General features: G+C 39.3%; 1 protein-coding gene and 1 long non-coding RNA gene across 4 annotated transcripts in view; one reads left to right on the forward strand and one right to left on the reverse strand.

The window, feature by feature from the left end:
- Nucleotides 1-17348, reverse strand: part of LOC143270186 (putative Polycomb group protein ASXL2) — a 342260-nt gene that overhangs the window by 40048 nt on the left and 284864 nt on the right. For all 3 annotated transcript variants that reach the window (XM_076559139.1, XM_076559140.1, XM_076559138.1), the window contains 3 exons: nucleotides 16032-16179; nucleotides 6118-6233; nucleotides 431-566 (listed from right to left, as the gene is read on the reverse strand). In XM_076559139.1, coding sequence (XP_076415254.1) covers nucleotides 431-566; nucleotides 6118-6233; nucleotides 16032-16179 — 400 coding nt within the window. The remainder of the gene's footprint in view (nucleotides 1-430; nucleotides 567-6117; nucleotides 6234-16031; nucleotides 16180-17348) is intronic.
- On the forward strand, nucleotides 557-3738 carry LOC143270199 (uncharacterized). The gene is made up of 2 exons (XR_013047223.1): nucleotides 557-2648; nucleotides 2796-3738. It is a non-coding gene; the product is annotated as an uncharacterized LOC143270199 (long non-coding RNA).

Raw genomic sequence — 17348 nt, forward strand, 5'->3', positions numbered from 1 at the left:
GATTCATAAGGTTAATGAATATAAGTTTCTAAATCTCACTCCTGCACTTTTAATCAAGTATACAATAATTTTATATGAAAATATTTCCTATTTATCTTAGGATTTTTTTGAGTGTGTTTTTTGTTGTTGTTGTTTTGTTTTTTGAGATTGGGTTTCTCTGTGTAGCCTTGGCTAGTTCTGTAGACTAGGCTGGCCTTGAAGTCATAAATCTGCTTGCCTCTGCCTCTCAGTGCTGGGATTAAAGGCATGTGCCACCACCATCCAGTCCTATCCTAGGATTTATATCAGTTTTGTGGCAGCAGAAAGATTATGCTAGTAAAATAGCAATTTAAAAATAAACAATACAGTATAAAATTTCACAACATCAAAAGCACAAATATGCTGATAAAAAGAAACTTCTATTGGGGAGAGAAGACTAGTAACTGCCTACCAGGTTTGGCAGGTAGAGGGTCCCCAGCTGCTTTGATAGTCTTGAGAGAGAGGTGTTGATTGGAGATGGACATGCTTGGCCTGCATTGCTGCTGCTGCTGCTGCTGCTGCTTCTTCTGCTGCTGTTGCTTCAGGGCCTATAAAGTAAAACTGGTAGTAAGAACCAAGCTGGTGTTCAGTGAGTGGCATCTCTTATGTCGAGAACTACTCTGACATCCACTCAACACAAACAAAAGCCGAAATTTAACAAAACTGACACAAGCCTAAAGGACCTATGGAATTTGGGAACTTTGGGAGGACGAGATTATTCCATTATATACAGCAGTAAGGAAAAATCATTTGATTTTCTTCAGAACTTAAAATTCAGCAGTAAAGCAAGGGATTTACAATCTTCTAATTGAGAATTACACACTTTTATCATTTCTGAAAACAGAATTCTAAGCATTGATTCTACGGAAAAGAGCAATTATCTGTATTATTTATGCTTCACAGGTGTTTAATAAGTTTAATAAGTATCTGTATTACCTTGAGTAAGAGTGAAGAGACTTGCCCAAATGATAGTCTTAGTTACTTACCGCAATGAAATAAACAGAGAGCAAGGGACACAGCAGTGTAGGTCCTAACAACAGCAGTTAATTCCTTCTGGCCATTTCAGCTCATTTTTATTTCTAAGAGGTTCTTAATTAATAGAGATAACATGATACTATTTAGAGTGACCATTTAAAAAGAAAGAGGGTCTGGGAGACGGCTCAGTGGGTAAAGGCACCAGTCTTCAAACCTAGATGTCAGAGTTGGATCCCTAGAACCCATACTGTGGAAGAAGTGACTCCCAAAAGTTGTTCTCTGAACCCCATGTGTATGCATGTGTGTGCAAAGACAAAGACACACACACACACACACACACACACACACACACACACACACACACGGATGAAAAGGGCAGAGAAGATGATTCTTGCAGAGGATGCAGGCTCACTTCCCAACACCGACACAGCGGCTCTGTGTGTGACACTATGCCTCTCCTACAAACAACTTTCAATAAAACAACTTCTAAATACTTTAAAATTCACATAATTTAAAATGTTTGGGGATTCTGGGCCAGGAATGGTGGCCCACATCTTTAATCATAGTTTTCAAGAGGCAGAGGCAGAAACTCAAAATCTTTCTGAGTTTCAGGTCTGCCAACATGATACATTAACACTCAATCTCAAAAAATTAAAATTATGAATTCTAATCCTTCATAAAAAGCTAAAAATACATTTTTAAAAATTATTCATTTAAATTCAAAGCCAAATTCTTTTTTGACTATCACTTCAGTTTTAATGTGCAATCCAACTGCACTGGTCAATTTATTTTATTTATTAAACTTCTTTATACTTTCCCATACACACTTCTACTAAATACAGCACTACTTTTGTGCATTTTGTGAACAGCACTATTATCTACATACTGTAGTAAAACTTATCTAAGAGTATGTACAGGGGCATGAGTGTAGCAGTCAGAGGCTAACTTCTGGAGCTGGTGTTCATCATGTGGTTCCAAAGGATAAAACTCAGGTCACTGGGCTTGGCAGTATCTCTATCCAGTGACTCATGTCATTGGCCCTTAGTATTTACAAGTATTTTTTTTTATCATGTATAGGCATTATACAACTAAGGATATTTTCATGTAAGTATGTACTGTAGATAAAGTGTATTTTACTTCTTATCTTTTCTTAGTAACCTAAACAGTTTTGTGTCTGTTCACAGGTTATATGTACAACCTTGGTATTATATGTCTATATACAGCCTAAGCACCAAAAACTAAGAGAAAAACTAGTATTTGCTTTTCATGGACTAGATTAATCCATTTATTTATCATCCATGTTTCTGAAAATGCTTTAAGTTTGTTCTTTGTATGGCCGAAAACAAATGACATTGTCTATACACTGTTTATCCAGTTGGGACACCTGGGTGGATCCCACAACTTCATCATTGGGAATGTGGCTGCAAGCAACACTGGATGCAGGTGTTCCTGCCAGAGTCCTTGGGCTAAATATTCAAGGATCTGTGACATTAACACCATCAAGGTGACAGCATCTAGTCTCCTCTAGGAGACAAATGTGGGACCAGTCCATGAGGATTTCTAGACTGGGTTCACTAATTTGAGAAGACCCTCCACAACGTAGGCGAGAGCAGCTGCCGCATGTCTTTCACATCAAGCCAGACCTCTCATGACAGGCATGTAAATGAAAACCAGAATAAACTGTTCCTCCCTTAAGCTGTTTAGACAGCGCTTTTCTTCCCCCTGGGGGAGAGGGTGTCACAGAACTGATACCAAGCTACTTAGCTGGGTTATATGGTAAATCTGTTTTTACTTTTCTTTAGGTTTATTTGTATTCTATGTGAATGGGTGTTGGGTCTGCATGTGTCTGTGCACATGAGTCTGTGGAGGCCAGAGAGTGCATTTGACCCCACTGGAACTGGACTGACAAGCGGGGGTTAGCCAGTCCTCGGCAAGAGCAGCCAGCATTCCTAACTGCGGAGTCATCGCTCTAGCCCCGCAATTTAAATCTTTTGGGAAACCTCTACTGATTTCAGAAAGTCCTTGCATATGCCCTGGAATTGTTTCTCCTTGTTCTTCTAAATGTTTCAAGTCTTATATTAGGGTCTTTCCATCCATTGGGAGTTAGTATTTCCAAAAGGGATCTAATCGTGTTCTTCTACACATGGATACGTAGTTTGCCCAGAATCATCTGTTAAGAGGCTGTCTTTTCTCCACTGTCTATTTCTGGTGCTTTTTCAAAAGGCAGAGGGTTACAGCTGTGGATTTACATTGTACGTCCTCTATTCAGTTTCATCGATCTGTATGTATGTCAGTATCATGTTTTTGTTACAATGGCTCTGTAGCACAACTTGAAATCAAGTACAGTAATGCTCCCAGCAATCTTATTGCCTAGAATTGCTTTGGCTATTCATATTCAGGGTCTTATGTTTCCATATGAATTTTAAAATTGTTTTCTAGTTCTGTAAGAAGGCACATGAGGGCTGGAGAGATGGTTCAGCAGTTAAAGAGCACTGGCTGCTCTTCCAAAGGTTCTGAGTTCAATTCCCAGCAACCACATGGTGGCTCACAACCATCCATAATGAGATCTGGTGCCCTCTACTGGCCTGCAGACATCATACATGCAGGCAGAACACTGTATACATAATAAATAAATCAATCAATCTTAAAAAATAAAAAGATGGAGCCGAGTGGTGTTGGCACACGACTTTAATCCCAGTTAGGCCATTTGCTATTTCTTACTATTAATAAATTTTTATGCTAATATTTTTCTGTGTATCTTTCTTAACATAAGCACTAAAATGTTTAATCACATGTTCATGAAGCATGTACATTTAAAATTTAATAGGTATTATAAAATTTTCTCCAATAAAGCTATAGTGGCTGGGTATATAGCTCAGGGACAGAGTACTTGCCTAGCACGCACGAGGTCCTATATTCAATCATTTGTATTTAATGACTGTTTTTTACTATACTGCATCAGTACAGGAGTAACCATTGTCTCCTTACTTGTCAATTCTTGATATAATACAATCTCCTAGTTCATACCAAATTATGAGACTAAAATTATGTCAGTTTGTACTTATTGATTATTAGATTCTTCTTGGAAGAAGCTGCTATATAACCCAGGCTGCCTTGAAATTAGAATCCTCCTGCTACAGCCTCCGGAGTACTGGGATTATGTGACTATGCTGCCAGACAAAGCATTTCAAGAAAGAAAAAAAGAGAAAAAGAAGGGGGGAAAAGCAACCTGGAATGCATATTGAGCCAATCCAAACAACACAGCAAGGAGTTATCTTGAAAAAAAAAAAACCAATCCAAAGCCAGTTCTTTGAAAATTCCAATAAAACAGAAAACTCAACTGGCAATTAACAATGGGAACAAAGAAATGAACAAGGACAAATGAAAAAACAAAACATTATATAACTTTATAGCAGTACATGCAATAAACCAGGTAAAAAATTTTTTACTTTTTTATATTATTATTTATTATATTATAGAGTTGGGGGGGGCATGTATATAAAAGTCAGAAACAATGCCAAGGAGGTAGTTTTCTTTTCCACCATGTGGGTTCCAGGAATCAACTCAGGGTTTCAGGTTCGGGGGTAAGTGCTTTTACCAGCTGAGCAACTTTACTGGCACAGAAATGGACCATTTTCTAAGAAAAATCTCCAAAATTGATACAAAAGGAGACAAAGCAATTGACTAATATAATAACAACAAAGAACAGTATAATTCAAGGAAAAGGAGTCTTACATACTATTCATTCAACCTAGGGAGTAAAGACAATTTCTACAACTTTCTCCCCAAATCTAGAATAAAATAAACAACTACACAGTTTATTTTATGATGTATTTCAAAACTGCACTACAGTAGAAGAATGCTGCAAGACAGGGTCTTGCTACTGTACAATCCAGGATGGTTTCAACTCTTCCCTCCCTCCCTCAGCCTCCAATGTAATAGGATTACAGATGTGTGCTACAAAACAACAGCTGACTAGAAACTCAGTTATTATTTATTTATGGTTTTTTGAGACAGGTGTCTCTGTGTAACAGCCCTAGCTGTCCTGGAATTCACTTTGTAGTCCAGGCTGGCCTCAAATTCACAGAGATCTGCCTGGCCCTGGAGTGTTCTTAAAGGCATGCGCCACCACACCTGGCTTAAAAACTAAAATTTAAAAAAAAAATTTGCATAAGCTATTTTTTTTTTAAGAATAAACACATAGGTTCTATTCCATACTTAGAATTAGTACAATATTAAAAAAATCTACCAATATGATTCTATATATAAGATTAAAAGTAAAAAATCTACCTAATCATTGCAGTAAGCTCCAAAGCAAACCAACCTGAGGATTGGGAATGTGGCTCAGTGTGAGAAGTATTTGCTCACTGAGTGATGGGTTTCATCCTCAGTACCCCCAAAATAACCAGACACACATAAGAAAAGCTCTTAAAATGTAAACACCTATTCATGATTCAGAACACATACCTCAGCAAACTAGGAAAAAATCTGGGTCTTCAAAACCATGTTAAACCTACATACAATGGGTGAGACAGAGTACAAAAGTTACTAGCAGCAAATTAGCCGATTGCAGACATTTACCCTGTGAAGACATCAATCTAAAGTTTTCAAACAATTTTCAGTAATTAACAGAAGATTTGATGAAGTGTCTTATTGAAAAAGGACCTCGATACATCATTGTCCATTACACGACAGAACTAAAGGTGTGAAACACCATGTAGCTCTCATTATTATTAATTATTCGTTTTTTTTTTGTTGTTTGTTTGTTTGTTTGTTTGTTTTTTCTAGACAGGCTTTCTCTCTGTAGCCCTGGCTGTCCTGGAACGCATTCTGTAGACCAGGCTGGCCTCAAACTCACAGAGATCTTCAAAACTCATAGAGATCTACCTGTCTGTCTTCTGAATGCTGAGATTATAGGCATGTGCCACCACAGCCCAGCTTTCCTAATTATTATTATTATTTTTTTTTTTTTTTTTTTTTTGGTTTTTTCGAGACAGGGTTTCTCTGTGTAGCTTTGCGCCTTTCCTGGAGCTCACTTGGTAGCCCAGGCTGGCCTCGAACTCACTCCTAATTATTTTTAATTGGAGAGATTATTCTTCTGATAAACAGAGACTTAATGCTTACCTGTTTTAATGCTTTTTTGCTGTGCTTCTGTGATGGAGAAATGACTTTACTTGCTGGAATGGTAGGTGATGGGCAGCCTGACTGAGGAGAGGATGGCTGTGACAGTCTAGATGATACTAGGGAAAAATTGACAAGGAAACATTTGTTATCAGAGTTGATATCAAGCACCACTCCTTCCCCAGATCATATGCTGCTACCTGTTAACAACTGTGACCAAACACTTTAGGAAAGGATCTTCTCTTTGGAGTTGTCCTGCAAACAGTCTCCCCTTTCAGTTTATTTCCTCAGAAAGTTCTAGTGCAGGATGATAGGACGGGGAAGGGGCGAGTATTAGTATAGATGACTTCTCATTGTTTACTATATTAGAACTGATTAAAGGAGCCATGTTATCAAATTAGAACTGTAGTATCTATGGTCCTAAGGTAAACTTGAAGATGAATAATGACAACATGGTGGGAAGTTATGAAAGGTTTAAATTGAAGACAAAAAGGCCATTTCTGCTTTAAAATTCTTCCACTGTTTCAACCCTGTCACTCCTTCCCTCAGGTCCCAAGTTTTCAGCCTATCTGTTCAAGACGGGTTTTGAAGACTTCTCTACTGGAAACAACCACTTCCTATGCCGTCCGTATCTGCTGTGCATAGCCTGAAATGGACCACACTGAAGTCATGGCAGGCACATGTTTATGCTCTATAAAACTTAATATCATGTGAGCACATTTTAAAATTTTATTTTTTACATCCATGTAATGCCTGTTGCCCACAGAGGCCAGAAGAGGGTGTGGCATCACCTGGAAAGAGGTTACAGATAGTTGTGAGGTGCCATGGGCGGGTGATAGATATTAAACCCGGGTCCTCTGGAAGAGCAGCCAGTACTCTGTTGAGCCATCGATCCAGCCCCATTTTAAAATAAGGTGTGTGTGTGTGTGTGTGTGTGTGTGTGTGTGTGTGTGTGTGTGTATGCACACACACATGATCACGAACACATATGCATACATCTGAGGACATTGCCCATGGAGGCCAAAAGAGAGCATCAGATCCTCTAGTGATGGAGTTATAGGCACTGTGGGCAGCCCAATTGTGGATGCTGGGAAACAAACTCATGTCTTCTACAAGATCAATGAATACATTTTATGTTAGTTAAGGAGAAAGATGAAAATTGTTGGTTCAGACATCTCATGTGAGAGCAAGGAAAGTTCAATTTAAGAGAGGAAAGAACCTAGAGATGACTCTTGAAGAATACACTTTGCCTAATATTTTCTTTTTAAATACTTGACCTGAAAACATTTATAGCAAAATGGTATTGGTTAAGACCATGAAGATTTAAGACACATGAAGTATGTGCTGCTAGATATCTAACTGACACAAAAATAAGAAATATACATAGTAAAATAAGCAACGCCTAGAGTACAACATACAACTTTACTCTTAAATGTTCTAATATTAAGACAATTTAACTTTGGTTCTGTATCCTCATCTTCATAACTATCATGTTTATATACATGGGAAGGAACTGATATAACAATCAGCTTTAAAAAAAAGCACCTTCTATGTTCTAACAAAAGCATAAGTTCTATTTTCTATTCCAAGCTCCTGAAATTCTATTTCCAGTGATAACTAAATCTAAATAACTAGGTTTGTATCATTACATTCTTTTCTGTGCAAATAAAATAGTACAAAGATACACACTGGCTGCTATATAAGTTCTCATAACCTATATTTACTTATCAAAAAACTGAATCAGCTTGAGAAAAGATACAAAGCTAGTATGGAGCAAAGGCAAGATTTAAATTTTATTTTCAGAACAATGAATAAGTACCTGGAATAGCTGACAGTGGTGACCACTGAAAACATGTGCTAATATCCGAATTCTCAGAGCCTGCGAACATTGCTTTATTGGTGAAAGGACTAAGTATCTTATGATTATATTACCTAGATTATGCCAGTCAGTCTTAACAACATATTTTTTACTTTTCAAGACAGGGTCTCAATTTACAGCCCTAGCTGGCCTTGAACTCAGAGAGATCCACCTGCCTCTGCCTCCCAAGCATTGGTATTAAAGTTGTGTGTTATCACATCCCACACAACAAAGTATTTTTATAAGAGACATAGTGAAGACAGATTCAGAGAAGGTGAAGAAAAAGCCAGGTCAGAATAAAGTGGCCATAATGCAAGTTAGTTGGCCATCACAGAAAGCCAGAAAAGGCAAGGAACAGAAGAGTCTCTCTGAAAGCCTCTGGAGGGATAGCTTCCTTGCTGACCCCTGGGCTTACAAACTGACTTTCAGAACTGTGAGAGAACAAATTTGTGTTACTTAAGCCACACAGTTTGTGGTAATTTGCTGCTTCAGGAACCATATAGTAACTAAGTTTTGTTTTGTTTTGTTCTGTTTCTGAGAGTGTTTCTCTGTGTAACCCTGGCTGTCCTGGAACTTGCTTTGTAGACCATGCTGGTCTCAAACTCATGGATATCCACCCACCAGCCTCTGCCTCCCAAGTGCTGGGATTAAAGGAGTGCACCATCACCACCACCACCACAACTGGCGTAAGTTTTTAAAGTATTACTATCAACTTACAGACATTTGAAACATACATTTAAAATGTTCAAATAAAAATCAAGCCTGGCCTGGTGGCACAGGCCTTTAATTCTATCACTTGGGAGACAGAAGCTTTTTCCCTTGCTTCTGGTTATCCTTAAAGCCTCAGTCCTAATAGTACAGCCATCTTTAACACAGGCTGTGCCCAAACCTTCACCTCAGCCACTATCAACAAGAACAGCTCCCAGAAGTCTTTCAACCTAAGTTAACTTTGTCACAAGTTTCGTTTCTAGGATGTACTTGAAAGAGAACCCAATCTTCCCCATTCAGTAACTTAGCACATATAAAAAAATGCCAGAGGGCTAGTGGATTTACCATATTTTCTAACTCCTGTTAGCAAATTACTGATTAAAAAAAAAAAAAGTCTTGACTATATGCTAACAGTAATGTGCTCTGGGAAACAGGGATCCCTTACAATGAAAAGGAATATTTCACTGACTCTTTTTTTTTTTTTCTTAAAAATAGCAAAAGCAAACCAAACCTCACAACTTTTCCTTATAACAAGATAAAAACTATAACCATGCAGCGTCTTAAATCCCAGCACTTGGGAGGCAGAGGCAGGAGAATCTGTCAGTTCAAAGCTAGTCTGTCTGCTCTACATAAGTTCCAGGACAGCCAGGGTTATATAACGAGATCCTGTCTCTAAGGGAGAAAACAAAACAAACAACAATTATCCATGCAGCTGTTTCATATTATAGTATTTATAACATATTTGGGGGGAAAGACAGAAATTTCCCTTAGCTATGACCAAAAAACAGTAAGAGAGACAGTTGATTTTATTAGTAGTTTTTCTGACATCATTCCACCTTACCTTGACTTGAAATTCCATTAAGCTCTTCTCTGAACATGTTTCCTGTCTGAAAGCTAAGAACCAAAGCTAGAAACTAGTAATTTCCTCTACTTTACATATAAATCAATAAGCTAGATTCAATACTGGACTGAGTTTCTGAGTTCTAGTCTGTTCCTATTTGGCTGAAAGGTATAAATATCAAGAGTTTCTATCAATTTTCAACTAAAAGTATCAGTTTTGCTGTCAGAGCTCTGTATTTTTGCACATAAAAAGGAAGTGGGTTTTTGATACTATCTCAATGTTCTTCCTGTCTTACAATGCATTTGAAATCATGATGTCAAACTCAGAGTCAAAGCCCCAAATAAGAAAAATGAACAGCAACAATTAGTATTGGAGAAATTATTTTGATAACTTCAGAGACTGTCTCATCAGAGTATAATTCAAGGAGAAACAGCCGACACGATACTCATTTCTAGAAGAGCGATGAATCAAAAGCAGATCAAAAACAATGCTGAATTTGCTATTACCTAGTTGTCAACATCTATTATTATGTAGGATGTAGAATAAGGTTATACTATTCAAATTTACCTACGGAGCTACTGACAGTGGAATTTTATGATTGTTATTTAAGGTATTTCTGCATTATTTGAACTTACCTTAATTTTTTGGCATGGCCATTAACAGACAAATGCACCAGCAACAAGAGCCACTGCTCAAAGGGTCGCTGCACCAGGTGTAGCTTTTTTCAAAAATTTATTTAAAAGAACAAAAAAAAAAACCATCTTCATTTTACATGAACGGGTACTTTGCTTCCATGTATACCTGTGCACTGTGTGGGGCCAGGAAGGGGCATGGGATCCCCTAATGAACTTACAGATGGTTGTGAGCGGCTATGTGAGTGCTGGGAAAGGAACCAGATCCTCTGCGAGAACAACAAGTGCACTAACTGCTGAGCCATCACCCCAGCCCTGCATGTGTGACTCTTAAAAGGTAGGAATGAGCCCGGCTTATTGATATCTATTTAGCAAGTTCCAGGCCAGCCACAGCTACACAGTGAGACTTGTCTCAAAAACCAAAAAAGTAAAAATAAAGCCAGATGGGGTAATCTGCTTGTCACTCCAGCTCTTGGGAGGTAGAGGCAAGAAAGCTAGGAGTTCACAGCCAGCTCTGGCTAAATAGTCAGTTCCAGACTAGCCTGGGCTATGTGAGAACATGTGAGCACTCCATCCCCAAATAAAGATGTTCCAATACATTCCAAAGACAATGATTTTTGTTCACAGTTTAAACTGGCCACCTTTAATGTTGATCTTCTTGTTTATGAAGCCACCTAGAAAATATGAATCTTGCTAGGTATTTCCCTTGCCTGATGTCTTGGCTTTGTTCTATAATTTTCAAACTTATAGAGAAAAGTTGAAGCTGGAGAGAAGTGGAGAAAAGACAAAGCCCCTTTCACCTGTAGCATTAGCCTTCCCAAATCGGGGGTTTAAAAAATCTGCAGAATGGCCAGGCAGTGGGAGCCCAGCCTTTAGTCCCAGCACTTGGGAGGCAGAAGCAGGCAGATCTCTGTGAGTTTGAGATCAGCCTGGTCTATAGCGTGAGTTCCAGGATAGCCAGGCTACACAGTGGAACCATGTCTGGGGGGTGGGGGGATTTTTTTAGAATAAAAGACCTGGGCCACAGCTGCTGTTCATCATTATCAGGGATCATTCTGAAATTATTTATCAAGGATTTGCAAGAAGGCCCTATTTCATTTTGTTTTCATCTCATTTGTGTCTGATAACTGAAGTTTGGTGCCTCTCCAATGAACTTGTAAACTAAGATTATGGGATTAGTTTTCTTGAACTGTATGCATAGTAGTTATACCAGAGAACATAAATGAGTAAGTTAATGAATTATTTCCATGCTCCCCAAGAGTAGCACAACCACTAGATTGGGGATAAAGAGAAGGAAGTAAAAAAACAAAAACAACAACAACAAAAAAACCCACCTATTTTTCTGATATGGCACATCAACAGTTCTCAAGGCAGTTAAAATTAACAAGTCTATGATTACGGGAAGCATAATTCAACTTAGAAGATATTAAAACTGGAGAAAACTGAATGTCTACTCTACGCAGGAAAATCAATACCCCATAAGGTATTCAGAAGTCTAAAATTTCCCCTCTTCAAACAGAATCTAACAAAAAGCTAGAGATTAACAAGAATAGATGGTAAAATGTTATTCATAACAGAAAAGCCTTCCAGGGAAAGGGTTGTCATATAGCCATTATTCCTTACGTGTCTTAGGTTCGCTATGAAAAGATATCAAATGGTATGAGAGCAAAGACAGGCAGACTACATCTGGTGTTAGCTAGTAGTAATGAACATTCTTTTCCTAGTAAGGAGAGAGCTGAGAACAGCCAGTGCTCCAAGCCTGGGACCAGAATCAGACAAGAGTTACAAATAAGTAATGGTAAAGCATCTATGACGGTCACAGCTAAGAATAAATTAAGGTAAAAATTTAGAATGTTGTCCAACTCATTTCACCATTTAAGTTAAATAAAAATAAAACTTGCACTTTTTTTTTCTTTTTTGTGGTAAGATCTCATTATGTAGCTCTGGCTGGCCTTGAATTCATATCTGGCTGCATCTGTCTCCCGAGTGCTGGGACTAAAGGTGTGTGTGCACCACCATACCCAGCTAACTGCATATCCTCACTGCAAGATGCAGGTTTACCTCAACAATGACCTCAAACTGAGGTTGGTGAGACGGCTCAGCAAGGAAAGGTGATGACGGCAGCATAAGCACCACGGTCTGAGGACGGTGCCGGAAATCCACAGAGCGGTGGAAGGACTGAACAAAGTCGTCCAATGACCTCCAAACTGCACCGTGGCGTAGACCCAGGCCAGCTAGTCCCTCTTTCGCTCTGTCTGCCCCCCATGCACACAGCACACACATACTCAACATTTTTTAACAATTAAAATTAGGACCTGGAGAAATGGCTCAGTGGTTAAGAGCACTAGCTGCTCTTCCAGAGGACCTGGGTTCAATTCCCAGCAACCACTTGGTGGCTCACAACCAACTGTAATGAGATCTGGTGCCCTCTACTGTCATGCAAACATACATGCAAATAGAATACTCATATGCATAAAATATGTAAATAAATAAATCTTTAAAAAAACAAAAAGAATTAAAATTAATCACAGACTTAAAACTCAAGATGATAAAACTTCTAGAAGATATAGAAGAAAATGTAGGTGAGCCTAGACTTGGTCATCACTTTTAGATACAATACCAAAGGCTCAAGATCACAAAACAAAGGACTGATAAACTGGACTACATTCAAATGAAAAACTTCTGCTTTGTAAAAAGAAACTGCCAGATCCAGGACTAGAGAGATGGCTCAACGGGTACCAGTCCTTGCCAAAAACCTGACAACGTGAGTCAGATCTCTGAGACTCATAAAAAGCAGATCTGGAAGCACTGACCTACAATCCCAGCGTTCCGAAGGCAAAATGGAGGTAAAGACAGAGGAGCTGCCCAGAAGCTTCGGGGCAGTGGCAGAAATAAGAGAGATTCTGCCTCCAATAAGGTGTAAGTAGTGAGAGCCAACTCCTGAATGCTGTCTTCTGATCTTGACACTGGCATGCACGAGCATGTCTCATATCCACATACATACGAACACACACACATTTGGAGAGGGGAAAACTGCCAAAGGGGGAAGGACTATAGTTTTTGAGAAAATATACAGAAAAAAACCTTACCAAATAAAAGACTATAATCCAGGGCTAGAGAGCGGGCTCAGCAGTAAAGAGCACTGGCTGCTCTTGCAGAGGACCCAGGTTCAACTCCCAGCACCCACAATGGCGGCTCATCACCATCCATAACTCCAGTCCCGGGGGGATCCAATGCCCTCTTCTGGCATCTGTGGGCACCAGGTACGCACATGATACAAACATACACTCAGATAAAACTTAAATACACATAAAATGAAAATAAATCTTTAAAAAAAATACTATTCAAAATGAACAATGAACTCCTGAAGGCCAATTATTAGAAAACAAAAAACAAACAAACAAAAAAACCCTGACATCCTAACCTTAACAAAAATGGGCCAAGAACCAGGGCACACTTCTCACCAAAGAGCCTATTCAAATGGAAAATAAGCATGCAGAAAGACTTCTCCATACATGCAATCAGGGAAATACAAATGACAGCAGTGACAGACAGATGCGCACCATTAGAATGGCCAAAGTCTAGAAGACTGGCAGACAATACGAACTGCTGGTAAAGATTCAAAGCAACAGCAACTGCCATTCACTGTAGTAGTGTGGCAGCGTTTTACAACATTTAACATACTCATCACAATGCATCAGTCACACTCTTGTGAATTTACACAAAGACAACATGTGCCCACAGAAAAACAAAGTTCATAGTAGTTTTCACTCATAAATGGTAAAACATGAAGTAACAAATACATCTTTTAGTTGGTGAATGGCTATATGCAAATCATGTCAAATACTATTTAGTTCCACAAGGCAATGTACCATAAGCCATGAAAATGCATGGAGAAATCTCCAACACACATTACTAAATTAAAGATGCCAATCTGGAGCCAGTGAGGTGGTTTGGTTGGAAAACACCTTGTCGCCATGCTTGACAATTGAGTTTGATCCCTAAGACTCACATGGTTAAAAGGAGAGAATCAATTCCTGTAAGATGTCCTCTCATCTGTATACAACTGTCATGGCACCAGTGCACATGTGAATGAAGGTGTGTACAAGAACACACTCAGAAAAAAAATTGTAATGTCAGTTTTAAAATAATGCCCATTTAATGCCAGGCAGTGGATCTGTGAGTTCAAGGCAGGCCTGGTCTACAGAGCGAGATCCAGGACAGCCAAGGCTACACAGAGAAACCCTGTCTCAAAAAACAAAAAAAAACTAAAAATAAATAAATAAATAAATAAAACAATGTCCATTTGAAAAGGTTCCAACTTTCTGATAGTCTCAAAAAGACAAAACCATGCAGATAGTAGAAAAGATCAGAAGTCAGCCAGAAGACTATGTGGACGGGGCAGTGAAAATACACTGTATGGCATTTGTGTGCACACATGTCTTTGTAAATAACGCATCTGTCCCAAGTTTTAGAAAGTACACTACCAAGAGCGAATTCCGGTGGAAATAGAACCCGGATGATAAGAATGTGCTAGTACACATTACCAAGTACAAGTAACAAACATAGAAGAGACATGGGACAAACCTGACTGCTAAAACACAACTCCAAAACATAACTTCCAGTCTGTAGTTTGAGCACTCAAGAGGCAGAGGCATGATGATTAACCAATTGAATGCCAGCCCAGTCTACATATCCAATTATAAACCAGTGCTACATGGTGAGACCCTGTTCCAAAAAGCCAAGAATATAACACATGTAAGCAAAAAAGCACAAAGCAGCAAAACCTGATGTGAGCAAGTCTGTGCATATGAACAAGTAGAAAGCAAATGGAAACACTGTACTTATCAACCCGAATCTAAAAGTGTTCTCCAAAAGGACATTTTTTGTGTGGATGCATGCATGTATTTAAGTGTCTATCGTGACCACTCTCCATGGGTTTTCTCCCTTATAGATGTATGTGTAGTGTGCAGGTCGGATGTGTGCAGAGGCTCAACACTGATGTTGGCGTCTTCCTTGAGTACTCTCCACTTTCTATCAAGGCAGGATCTCTCACTAAACCCTCAGCTTGTCGACTTGAGCTAGTCTAGCTAACCAGGATCCTGTCTTTGCTTAAGTGCTGGCTGAGATTACAGGCAGCTGTCATGCCTGGCCAACATTCTGGGACTCGAACTGTGGTCCTTATGCTCATTATATATTCCCGTATTACAGCTCCCAGAACAACCCCACCAACACACCCCCTCTTTCATCTCTCTCTCTCTCTCTCTCTCTCTCTCTCTCTCTGACAGGATCTCTCATTGAACCTGGAGCTCATAGTGCTGGCTAGGCTGCATGGCCAGCGAGCCCCAGGAAATGCATAATTCCTCATCCCCTTTACTGGTGTTATATATCCGTATGTGCTAGGGATCCAAACTCGGTTCTTTATGCTCACACAGCATATTAGCCACAGAGCAATCTCCCAGCTCCTAAAAGCATATATATAGATATCTACATAGAGAGAGATTTATATATAGACACAGATTTGTCTGTTTCATTTTGGTTTTTGAGACAGGGTTTCTCTGTGTCGCCCTGGCTGTCCTGGAACTCACTCTGTAGACTAGGCTGACCTCGAACTCACAGAGATCTGCCTGCCTGCCTCCCAAGTGCTGGGATTAAAGGCACGTGCCCCCATGCCCGACTAGAAAAGTCTATTTTTGAAAATTTCTCAGTCACACAGTCCAAAAGGTCCATGAAGCTGGCGGCTGCTGCACTGTGTCCAGCAGGTGAAATACAGACGCTTCCGCCCCTGCAGGCAACCAGGCAGAGCACTAGGCTACAGGGAAAGAAGAGGCGGATGGTCGAGAGCGAGAAGGCACTGCCCTGCAGCAGTGGGGATTACCTTTCCTCTTCCACCTGCTCTTTCTCCCCTCTTTGTGGCTGCCGCCATCACTGCTGCTGCTGTTCTCAGAGCTCTGAGAATCTGACTGACCATCACTGCTTTCTTCTGAACCTTCTGACAGCTCTTTCACTCCATCTGGCACATCTTTCTGAAAATGTAGGCATCCTGTTAGGATTATTACCATTTTAGCAAATCCAAACTAAATTTCTAGTATGTAATACAGTAACTTAACTGATTAATTTTTACTATTATAAAATAGTAAAACCACCAATATTAGCTGAAATCCTGATACTTCCCCCTTTTTTTGGTCAAATAAATTAATTTTCCACCTACACCCAGAAGATAAAAATTATACACAACATTCATATGCAGGTACCACATATGTTTAAGTTACAGAAAATTGGTAGCCGTAAATCCAGGTAAAAGACGTAATGTTCAGGTTTAAAAAGCTAATAATGATTTTGTTAGACATATTTGTGTCGGGGGTGGGGTGGGGTGGGGTGGGGTGGGTTGCCCTATGTATTCTGAATTCAATTCTAGAATTAAAGTCAGGAGAACAAGATTATCACATTATTTTCACCTAACTGGGTCCTCAATATTGGTTAATGAGTAGCATCAAGAAAAGGAGTTTTTGTTTCGTTATGTGGTTTTTTGAGACAGGGTTTCTCTGCGTAACAGCTCTGGCTGTCCTGGAACTCTCTTTTGTAGACCAGGATGGCTTCGAACTCACAGAGATCCAACTACCTCTGCCTCCGAGTGCTTTAAAGGTGGGCAATTAAAGGCGTGCGCCACCACCGCACAGCCTGTTGTTTGTTTTTTAAAGAATCACATCAATCTCTTTAGTTTCAGCTCTGAATAATGAGAATATTAAACAGACAGCATAACTATGACCATTTCATGTGAGAAAAGAGTAGCAGCATACGAAAGGCTAGTGATGCAGGGCTCTCTGGCTTCATCTTCTCCCAGTTACACAGCCTTAGTCTCAATCTCCCATAACCTCATTTCAGTGTCTAAGGTGGGGTGATAGCACCTACCTTAAAAGAGCACACAGAAATTAAATGAGCTAATTAATATTAAATGTTCACAACATAGCCTTTATGAGAGCTCAGTACTAGTTACTATGTGTTTACATAGTACAAAAAGCTTATATAAATAAATGGATAAATGAATGTTATTTCTTATGGATTTTCTTTCCATCAATACTTTGTTATCCCATATAATTATTTTTATCACATTAAAAATTGAACTGACAAACACAAAAAAATTGCCCTCCATCTAACTGGCACCACATGACATCTACCCAAGGCCATTAAGTCC

Source organism: Peromyscus maniculatus, chromosome 22 (genome assembly GCF_049852395.1).
Source record: "Peromyscus maniculatus bairdii isolate BWxNUB_F1_BW_parent chromosome 22, HU_Pman_BW_mat_3.1, whole genome shotgun sequence".
Taxonomy (NCBI): Eukaryota; Metazoa; Chordata; class Mammalia; order Rodentia; family Cricetidae; genus Peromyscus; species Peromyscus maniculatus.